The sequence below is a fragment of the Vanessa cardui genome, chromosome 9, assembly GCF_905220365.1.
Source record: "Vanessa cardui chromosome 9, ilVanCard2.1, whole genome shotgun sequence".
Taxonomy (NCBI): Eukaryota; Metazoa; Arthropoda; class Insecta; order Lepidoptera; family Nymphalidae; genus Vanessa; species Vanessa cardui.
This window is the reverse complement of record NC_061131.1, coordinates 7,514,908-7,526,633: the sequence shown is the minus strand read 5'-3', so window position 1 is coordinate 7,526,633 and position 11,726 is coordinate 7,514,908. Positions and strand designations below refer to the sequence as shown.

Below are 11,726 nucleotides of genomic sequence, written 5' to 3'. Positions count from 1 at the left end.
TGATAAGTGATCTTCAATTCAGCCAAGTGGGCGCATTAATACAGAACATAAGCTATTTACATAGTACAGGGGCCACCAAGATGTAGCAGTCAGATATGCCAGGGATTTAAATGAAATAAATGGAACTCTTAATGTAACTACAACACCCACCGCACCCGGAAGGTTCACACTCAGCCGTTGATACGCAATCTAGCGAGGGGAATGCTAATTATTTTTGTGCTTTATCATGCCTTCATAATAAACTTATTCTGTCAGAATAATATTTTTATTGCGGAAATATATATAAATAGCCACATCTATTAATTATATTAATGTACAATAATAACTGAATAGGCTCCGGGAGGCGACAGTGAAATATTGTCTTAAATGAAAATACATTATTAAATGTATCCATGCGATCACAGTACACGTTCATACTGAATAGTACATTTTTTTTGATTCGATACACTTCGCTGCCAAAGCGAAGCAACGCCTAAAACGTTAACATTATTAGAATGGAACACAAAAAGTTATATCCACGAGGTCGTTCGATACGCTGTCTGCACCGTCGTAGTAGGTATAGACGGTTGCAAGGAAAACCCAGGTCTCGGGGGGCATTATCTTACTAGTTACTGTTTTAAGACAAGGGTGATCCTGCACATGCGCTCTTGTCATCATTGATTTTTCTCACTTTGACAGTTCGGCCGATGTTTTGAGCGACCACCCGCGTATTGAAAACAAAGTAAACAAAAATTATGGCTTTAGATTTTTCTGCAACGTATAAGTTACTAGTTTTGGGTGATTCGAATGTTGGAAAAACTTGTATTGTGCACAGATATTGTGATGAAAGATATTACGATATTTACATATCTACTATAGGTAAGTGATATATTTTTATTAAGCTTGGTCAGCTGTTGTTTCGTTTTATTTGAGATTATAAATTATAATTACGAATTTCAAGTTTGGTGAGAACAAAGAAAACAACAGTACTTACTTGTCATCGTGTTTTAAGTAAAAGTATTACTATAAAGTTATTACCGACTTCATTGCAATATTTCAGATATTATTAATAGACATTTATATTTAGAAGGTACTGGTCCAATAATTATAATTAAATACTATGGATTACGGCAAATAGGAAAAGCTTCATTATTTATAAACATAAATTATATACTGCAGTTAGGTTACTACGTAAAATATAGAGACTACTTTTCTTTATGATAGGAGTTAATTTTAGTGAAACGCAATGTCTATTTCCTTTCATACAAACTAACTTATTTAAATTTGAAATTATTTATATTAAATATTAAAAAACAAAATGGCTTTATACAGACTTATGTCGATTGTTATAAAATATCAACAAGTATTTATATTTAGGTATCCTAATAATTTTCCAGGTATAGATTTCAAGCAAAAAATAATCAATCTAGACGGAGTGCCCATCAAACTTCAAATATGGGATACAGCTGGCCAGGAACGATTCAGAACTTTGACTACAGCTTACTATAGAGGCGCCATGGGTATCATTCTTATGTACGACATTACCAATCTGGAATCATTTAACCATTTATCTTATTGGTTAAGAAATATTCAAGAGGTATGTAAAATATAATTCTTATTTACTTGTTTCGTCCCTGTAAGCAATTAATAGCAAAATATATACTCTCGTATCTTGCAATCAATTGGAAACTGCAGGCGTAATACTTTGTAAATTGTAATTGATATATAAAGTAAAATTACATGTTACATTTTTATTTTACAGTATGCCTCTCCGGATGTGATAAAAGTTTTAGTTGGCAATAAATGTGATGTACACGAGAATCATCGAGCAGTACCCAAGGAACGAGGTCAAAAGGTATTATATTTTCGTTTTATTATTTCTTTTACCCCAACAATATCATTTGCCAAATAGATCAAGGGCGATAGTTGGGAGGGAATTATAAAGGGAGGTAAATCGGAGAAAAAATATCGCACAGTATTTATTCTACTATAGGTATATTACTATTGTCCTTACGTGCTTAAGTGTACTGTGGAAAAAAATATATTCAAAGTTAAAATAATGTAAAGTAGTTACAATTAATATTTTAATAAATATTTTAAACAGTCTTAAAATATTCGTTACAAACACTTAACAATACCTATATACGTTATCATTTTCTTTACATACAAGGGTTTTTTTTTTATTGAAAACGTTTTGTTTTAAATTGAATAAATCTTGCACTATAATAATAATTAGCATATTCTTTGGGAATATTTCATATTAATATTTAGTTAATTAGGTAATATTATGTGGACATTTTTGGTATTGGCTTTGTAGTAGGTATAACATCATGTTTTTGACACGATTTTGTACGTTACCCCTGATTAATGTAGTATAATTTTGCAGACCGAATATTTGTTTTGTTTTTGGTATTATATTGGAGATAATTCAAATTGCATTTGCTAATTTTCAGATTGCTGACGATTTTGACATGCCATTCTTCGAGGTATCTTGTAAAAGCAACATTAACATCGAAGAAGCTTTCCTGACTTTAGCCAGAAAAATACGAGAATATAGAGAGACCAAGGTGAATAAGTGTTAATTGACATTGTACATTATCTTGATAATTAAAATACCTAAGGTTAAAAATACCAATGCAAATAGTATAACTGGCTCACCAGTAGCATATAAAATAGTATTAGATTTTCACTATCGATCATACACTTATGTACTGATTTGTTATCAAAAGTATACACGTTCAGAATTAATTAAATATATCAAACCTTCCTGAATTTTGTATCAAAACGGACATTTCACGTGTGGTCGAATTTAATTTCTCAAGCGCATTATATTACCGGATGGTATTGTTCGTCCACTGGCACATCCTAAGCGTCAGATTGGACGTGTAATTCGATACACGACAGACTCACGCAGGGGAATATCCGTACCTTTTAGAAATCGGTAGACCTTTCTTTGTAATTATGAAATGTACGGGTAAAAAATAGGATGTCAGATGTTATTGACCTACTGCATGCAGGTCAATAACATCTGACATCCTACTTTTTTTCGATAACAAAACACAATAAGAATTCAAATATTATCTACTGCAAATTTCACATCTGAAAGTTTTCATTGTAATTTATTTCTTCTTTAGACTACTAAAAATAATTGAGTCTAGTAACATATTCATATATTCACTTCAATAGGTACATCAATTATGGATCACGTGTCAAATCGAATAGGTATACATTTTGCACAACAATGATTAAATCAATAATTTTTATTTATTTACAGGCTGATGCTTTCGAGCTGAAGGAAAGGGACAACGTAATAAAGGCCTCTGAATCCGAAACAGACGTGTCAAAGTGTAGTTGTTAACCGATACCACAATATGATATTAATAATAAATCTACACTTATATAAGCTGACGAATACATCCTACGTAGAAAAATCTACAATTTTATACTAGTAAACCAGTCTGCGACAGATTTAACTCGAAACCGAAACATTCAAATCGTAACAGTCAAACGATACATTTTCTAGAATAAAAATTTGCTAGTGACGTATATTAAAATAAAAACGGATTTTTATAGTGAAATATAAACAGTAGAATGTTTTCAATTTTGTAGATGTGATACTTGTAGAGTCAGAATCTCAAAACAGATTGATTGTTTTATTTTCGTATGGACAACAGGCGCTTTGACATCGTGCAATTTTTAATGAATATCATTGAACTAATATCCAATTAAATACATTTAATAAATGAACCATTCGTCTTCCATTGTGTAAGATGTTTTGTAAAGTGTATAATTCGTAAGAAACTATTATTAGGCAGTACACCGACCTTAAGTGTTCGTAATATTATTGTAAACTATGCCAGTTTCACCACTATTATTTGTCGAGACAAATCGCCAGTCATTCGGTGGATGAGCAAATATATTTCTCGATTAATACTGGAAATCAAACTGGATTGCCTAAAATAATAAAGTTTATATTGACTCAGATTATAAAAAAAAATTCGGAAGGAATTGGAGTGAATGAAGGTAAAAAAGCAAGGACAAATTCAAATGCGTCAAATCAAAATGTATTTTTTTTAATATTACATTATACATATATAAATTGTTAATACACACCGGAACTGGCGTTCTCTTTTGTTTCTTCAATATAATGTTCTGCACGCTCCATCCGCCTTTTGTTTTATAATCTGAGCATATTGGTATGTAAGGTTAGGCAACCATAAACAAAACAAAGAGTTAGAACGTCGAAATTGCTCATTGCGGTAATTCGCATTCTGTACTTACCAAATTATAGACAAGGAAATGATTAATGATAAAAAAAAAAAACTTGCTGAGTCTAAGTAATTACTTTTTGATTATTCAGAATACTTTTGAGAGTTAATAAAACAAATTCATTTGTTTTGAGATTCTAGCTATTGAATAGACTGTATTCACGCTTTATGCATCTGTGTGCTCTTTTTGCGTGTATAAACTATAGCAATTAACTTTGTAGTATTCAATTTAAAGTTTAGAAAGTAATCAATTAAAATATACTAATTATATAAGAACATTAAAACCGATACAACAAAAGTCGGTAAACCATAATATACTATGAAAATAATTTGTAAAAAAAAAACAAACAGTAGTTATTTATATTAAAACTATTTTGATTTGTGGATAATACGACTTCTAAGATGCATGTTTATTTTCAAATAGTGATATTAATGATATACTCTTAATAAATATTAGTAGATATTTTCCTCTTAGTTTAAAAAATCGCAAAGAGAATCTCATATCGGCAAAAGCCTTAAATTGTACAGCTTAAATCGTTATTAATAGTATAGTTTATTATACTCATATAGCTTACGCAACGACGCGATTTGCTCACAAATATAAGGACTCAAAAAAGAAGCACACTTTACGAATTTAATTAACTTAAAAAAAAAGTTTTAAACTTCTTAAATTAAAAAAAAGTTAAAATATTGTATCGATAGAGTTATACATAATGTGCATTGGAACTCTTTATGTAAATGATTAATGTTGGAATAAATAATTAATTCAAAAATGTTAGATGTGCACTTATTTGTCTCGATTAAATAAAATACTTGGTTAAAAAAATTAATAAATAAAATACTTTTTATGTTCCAATTAAAATATCAAAACCCATTTCTAAGTAACTCAATAAAATAAGTTATTCCATTTTCATCCGTAATTTAATAAGTAATTTTAAATCACTCAAGACGTATTTGAAAGTAGTAACCCCCAATTTTAAAAATAAACACATAAATACATTATAATTATAACTATTCATTCATAGTTAATATAATCTATAATACATGTCAATAAATATGATACAACCAATTAAATTTTATTGGATACAATAGATTAGAAATCAAATTATGAGTGTTGGTATACATATAATTACAAAATCGAAATATACTTTGTTCAAGTAAACTTACAAGCACTTTTGAATCATTATATTACAGAATTTTATTAAAAGTAAAGCCACCACCGTTTAAGAATGCAGATTCAACTAAGAACTGGCAAGAAACTCATTAGTTATTGTTTTCCTTTGAAATACATAATGATGGTTAAATAGATTTTTATTGAATATATCAATTAATCTATTACTCTATGGTTTTTTAATCATCTATATAATTTTGTATTGAGTAATATAGCCTTATTTATCAAAGGATTTGGATTTATGAATCGGAAAATTTAAAAATATTCACAATTTGATTATCTAAACAAACCATTCACTATGCACTCTTATTTTCAAAGAACAAACTATATTAACAAATGGTATTTAGAGGGTGAAAAATAAATCAAAAGTTTGAATAATTAAACAATATCAAACAGAAACTGCCACCAGAAGGCCACAGCTTTATAAATAGTATTGGCACATATAAGACCACATTGTTTTATTGAGTCAATCTCTTTATCAATTTCTGTAACATAAACATGTTTTTAGGTAGTGCATACCTCAATTATATTTGTAAGAGCTTACTTGAATAAAGCATATACCTAAATATTTTAGCTTGAATCTTTGGTATTTTTAACAATGTTGTGGAGAGTTTTGACTGTAATATATTATTATATACAATCATTTTTATATATCGCAATAAATAGTATATCAAGTAACAAACAAATATACGGCAATAAAAATAAATTCAATTATTAAAAAAAAAACATACAATTATGTAATTTTAAAACATTAATTGATGATTATTTTATCATTGTTGTATTGAAGTATTTGACTACTATTAAATATTATTTCATAAGAAAACAAATTTCATACAACATGAATTATTTCCTCTTCTAAGCCCAATGAAGCTTCCGATTACAAATTTATATTTTTAGTAAAAACTTTTTTTATACACAATTAATGACTTATGTTTATATAATTTTTTTTATTAGTATGTACATCAAAGCATAAAGTAAATTAATATTATAGATTAATTTAATACCTATAAACAAATATCCAATGTATTACATTATTGTAATATCAGAGGCACAATTGGAGCTAGTTCAATGTATTACCAATAAAAAATTTATTATAAATTATGTCTTTTATTGTACCTTTTTTGAAATGTAATTTTACATTTAATTTAAAGTTTAGTAGACTAAAGTTTAGTAGAGTAGGATTGGATGATTTATTACATCACCATTACTACACCATAATTAAGTTGTTATATTCCTAGTACCTATAATTATATTGGCTCAAATCTCTTTAAAACAACTATGTATTGTTTCACACTAGAATATATGATGTGTGGATGGTACCCATATAGACTGTCTAACGGTGCAAGACCTACCCCAAGTAACTTTTAACAATTTCATTATTTAAGCATAACATTCACAAGTTTCTTATTTACATACCACGCACTTAAATTATTAAAAAAGAAATGAAACCATATTTTTGCTTCTGCACTCAAGTAATGCCACGGCAGATTTAACTCTGTCACAACATTAGGTAGAATAAAAAGTTATCATTGCATTAATATATATAAATTACAAAAGTTTAGCAGTTTAAAAAAACCTCAATGTTACAATTGTAAGTAAAATAATTAATGTACGAAATAAAATTATTAATTTTAATAAATTAACATTTCATATTTTTCAAAATAAAATATTTAGTATGACATTTTTCATGCATATGATATAAGTCCATTAAATGTTCAGCATTTTTTTTCTCTTGGTTCGTGTTGGAATTATTGGAGTTATTTCATTCTTTATAAATTCTTGTTTTATATCGTTTGAACCTCTAGTTGTTCCATTTGACGAGATATCTTCTTGTGAAAGAGGTTCGTGTTTTATATTTTTCTTACAATCACTCATTATTTCGCTGAAATTAGTAAAAGGAATATCAAAAATAGTAGTTGTTAATTAAATCCGCTATTGTCTAAGACAGTGATGTAACTTTTGGCTAAGTACCAAGTTCAAAATGGAGTTTTCCTGGATTACATGCACTTATTATTATATTATGCTAATAGCCCTCTTTTTACTCAATGCATATTTTTTTTTTTTTTTTTTTTATGGTATAGGTTGGCGTACGAGCATATGGGCCACCTGATGGTAAGTGGTCACCATCACCCATAGACAATGACGCTGTGAGAAATATTAACTATTCCTTACATCATCACTGCGCCACTAACCTTGGGAACTAAGATGTTATGTCCCTTGTGCCTGAAGTTACACTGGCTCACTCACCCTTCAAACCGGAACACAACAATACTGACTACTGTTATTTGGCGGTAGAATAACTGATGAGTGGGTGGTACCTACCCAGACGGGTTCGCACAAAGCCCTACCACCAAGTAAACAAGCTATTTTATTATGTGTATACATGTGTATATATACACATGTATACACATAATAAAATAACATTTGTCAAATTTTTTTGTGTCTGTCTGTTTGTTCCGGCTAATCTCTGGAACGGCTGGTCCAATTTTGACGGGGCAGATAACTGTTATAATAAGGACTAACTTTGGTTACAATAATATTTTTTTTTGTTAAATTCAAATACGTACAAGGTCGCGGGCACAGCTTGTATATAGTGAAATTGAATAGAATAAATTTATTATCTAGTCAATTATTACATAATCGACTACCCCTTAAAAAATGGGCACTATGTTTATGATTAAAACTGGCTTGCTTAACATTCAAACAGTTCACATTGACGATGTAAGGAATAGTTACTATTTTTTACAATGTCATTGTCTATGGGTGATGGTGACCACTTACCATTAGGTGGCCCAATGCTCGTCAGCCAACCTATACCATAAAAAATAAATAAAAAAACTTAATAAACTAATAAAACCCATATAATAATTATACGAAATGTATAATATAATAATATTATGAAAATTAAACTTACTTAGTATTTTGTCTAGGAACACTAACTATTCTCTCTAGAATAGTATTGGATATCTCTATTTCACTAAAATTTTTCTCATATTCTGTATGAGTTTGCATATGTGTTTCATCATCATAAGCAGGCAGTGCAGCTGTAAATAGTATAATATAATTTTGTTATATAATATAAAAAAAAATTTACGAACAAATGTTCAGTACATTCTGAACTGAATAAGCTTGAAAGAAATTACATTTGTCATTTTTTAATATTAAAATTCATTATATAAAATGGTCTATTTATAATTAACCCAATAAAATTAATTATTAAGCATCTTATAACTTGTCGAGCTATACCTTATGAAACCAATTCATTTTTAGTTTCAGTTAGTGGCTTATAGTTGTGTCAACCAGGTACAAATAATATGCCAATGTCACATATGATGGAGAAGACACAAAGGAATCTAATTGGTATGGTTGAAATAACATCATCATTAAAATTCAAAATTAAGGACAGCATAGTACATATTAATATTCTATAATTACTATATGACATTCTTCTATAAAAATAAAATTCTTGCCTGGTTAAATAACAATTCAACAAATATCCATAAAATGATTTTAGAATTAATTTCAAATATTTTATGAAAGGTTAGAAATTATAATGTGATAAATAGTGTAAAACAATGTTGCCTCTAAAATTGTAAAAATTAAGAATATGATGATTTGGTTAATTGTTCAAGGTATTTCAATATGGAAATACACTTACTAAATATTAAGTAGAATTTCTTTTTCTTTTTGATTTGCTATGAAAATCTAATACTTTTAAGAATATCTTGTTTATATGAAAACAAAGTATTGATATTAAATCCAGATATTTAATTTTATAATTTGGTATTGCTTGGATGTCACATGTAATTACAATATTTGTAACTTATAAATTACAACACTATAACTTCACATATTTAAGTAAATGTTATAATAATACTAACTATATCGTATTTTGCCTCCTAATGATTTGTATTCTTCAATTTCTTCATCTTTCTTTGTAAGCAGTTTACGCAGTTTTGTTTCACTGCATTTTAAGTCTTTTACTGTTTTCAGAAGTTGTTGAGTAACTTCTTGAAAAAACTGGAATTAAAAAATAATTATGTTTATTATGGAAAGAAAATAGTAATATGTTTTGTTGTTTTCACAGAGTTAAATTTTTAAATTTATTTTTTTATTGAAATAATTACACCATCAGCTTAATACTAAGCACTTATAATCAATAAATGATATAGGTAAAATTTGAAACGTCTTTCAAGGTGTTAACAATTTGGATTTGGCTTTAAGTATGTATGTAGTATTACAGCATTCATTCAAATTTTATTTATTGATTATATAAAAGATACAGGATACTTTTTTATTTTGATATGGATTGAGCATATGCATATAATTGCAACTGACTCACTTTGTGTTTTTGTGACTTGTAAACTCACCCGAGTTTACAAGTCACAAAAACCTATAGTATACTTATGCTATTTAAAGAATACACACCAGTGGATGGCTTTAATTGTGTGCAAATCATTCAGTAAAATTTAAAAGGATACCAGTTTATGTCACTCCAGTTTACATATTTAAAATTTTGGATAATAACACTTACCAACTCATGAGATCCTTCATTTAGCTCAATTCTTAGATGTAAAGGGTAACCGTAAAACCTAGTCATAGACACAGTGAGTAAAGACTCATTAGATGAGATATTTAAACTCTTACATTCGGTTGGATTTAGAAGCATTTGAGTTCCATTTTCAATGAGCTCCAGTGTATTAATTTCTAAGCCATAATTACTTTCCTGCAATGTTACAAGTATTGTTTTCATTAGAAGTATGGTGTAATTTTTTATATTAATAAAAACTAGTATGGCAAATGACATACAGAAAGGTCAAGTACCAAGAACCATTGGTGGTATAAGAAATGTTAAAAACTACTCACTATCAGAATAAAGTTAGCACAGTAACTCATCAAACTAACACAACAGAAAGTAGTGTCGTTGAGGAATAGAATATTGTAAATGAGTAGATAGACCTACTCATATAATTATTATGCTTGTCTTTATTAAAATTATAAATGCGAAATTAACTGTCTGTCTCTCACTCCACTGAATTAGATGAAACATGTTGACACTGTTTGTGAACATGTTTAACATAAAAACTACAAAATCAAAATGCAGTATTTCATAAAACTACCTCACCTTTAGGCATTTAACAAAAGCATCTTCTGAGTAATAAATTTCCCATATTTTAATGTAATCTGTAATAATAATGTGAATTCTACATTCTTTTTTAAACTTTAAGAAAAATGATGGCGATTTTTGTAATTCTTTCCACATTAGACTAACGTATCGTAGTATTTTTTGTAAATATAATTGTAATATGCACCAAAATGTCTTTTGAACAATATTTGTATAAATGTAAATAATAAATACGAATTACATATAAATCTAGAGTTTGTTTATTGACTAGACTGTAGACATAAACGTCTGTCATCTAAGTGACAATTGACATTCGACATCACTTTTTTATTTTTAATATAATTTATCTGGATTCAAACTTTAACAAAATAAAAGGTAATTATATTTTATAATTAATTAAAATAAGACGGATGAGCAAATGGTATACCGACGCGTAAAGACTATATATGAGATATGATACTCCCAATACGCAAGCAAACATATAAAACAATGTTGTTCTGTGTGCAAGTAACCGGACCTGTGACCTCTCACACAGCTATACACGGTAGGGTGTTGGCCTACCATGTATTTGTACTTTAGAGCGTTAACATTAAAATTATATAAAAAAATTATACCTAATTATACATAACTTCTACAATTGCCGGTTTAAAATTAATAAAACCTGTGGTATACTGTAAATAATATTATTTTTTTAATTTTATTTTATTAAAAGTAATATCTAGATATTCTTAATTAAATATTTTTTACTCAGCACAGTTCTATACGCTACGTTATCAAAAAAAATAAAAATTATAATATATAAACGCTAGTATTAATAATGACCATCAATTAATATTTATGGTTAGTATTAATAATACGAGGCGTAATAATATTGCTCATTTTAAATGATTAGTAGATATTTATGTCATGTAAAATTATTTCACAACTATTGAAAAATTGTAGTTGGTTGAAAAGGTAAAACATATTTTATCTTTCATCAAATTTTATTTAGCGTAGACAGGCAACAAACGATCTCGACATACTCGTATAAGCACGGAACTCTGTTGAATTTTGTTACATTTTTCCCAGAGATTTTGAGCAGGTGTTACTAATAGCTACGCCATACCCTTTAAAATATACCACGAATTTATATGACTGTACCGACGATCTAACATATTTTTATAATAGCATGATTTTTTACAGA

At 28.2% G+C, this 11,726-nt stretch overlaps 2 protein-coding genes across 2 annotated transcripts; one reads left to right on the top strand and one right to left on the bottom strand.

Annotated features, from left to right (window-relative positions):
* Window positions 1-330: 330 nt before the first annotated feature.
* Window positions 331-5,078, top strand: LOC124532569 (ras-related protein Rab-8A). The gene is made up of 5 exons (XM_047107525.1): window positions 331-858; window positions 1,377-1,576; window positions 1,742-1,834; window positions 2,433-2,546; window positions 3,254-5,078. The coding sequence occupies exons 1-5, from the start codon at window positions 735-737 to the stop codon at window positions 3,335-3,337; spliced, it is 615 nt and encodes a 204-aa protein (XP_046963481.1). The 5' UTR covers window positions 331-734; the 3' UTR covers window positions 3,338-5,078.
* Window positions 5,079-6,542: 1,464 nt separating this feature from the next.
* LOC124532512 lies at window positions 6,543-10,837 on the bottom strand. Its single transcript, XM_047107428.1, has 5 exons — window positions 10,544-10,837; window positions 9,953-10,144; window positions 9,300-9,438; window positions 8,333-8,462; window positions 6,543-7,300 (listed from the first exon to the last, which is right to left on the bottom strand). Exons 1-5 carry the CDS (start codon window positions 10,679-10,681, stop codon window positions 7,126-7,128), a joined length of 774 nt encoding a protein of 257 aa, XP_046963384.1. The 5' UTR covers window positions 10,682-10,837; the 3' UTR covers window positions 6,543-7,125.
* Between the last annotated feature and the right edge of the window lie 889 nt (window positions 10,838-11,726).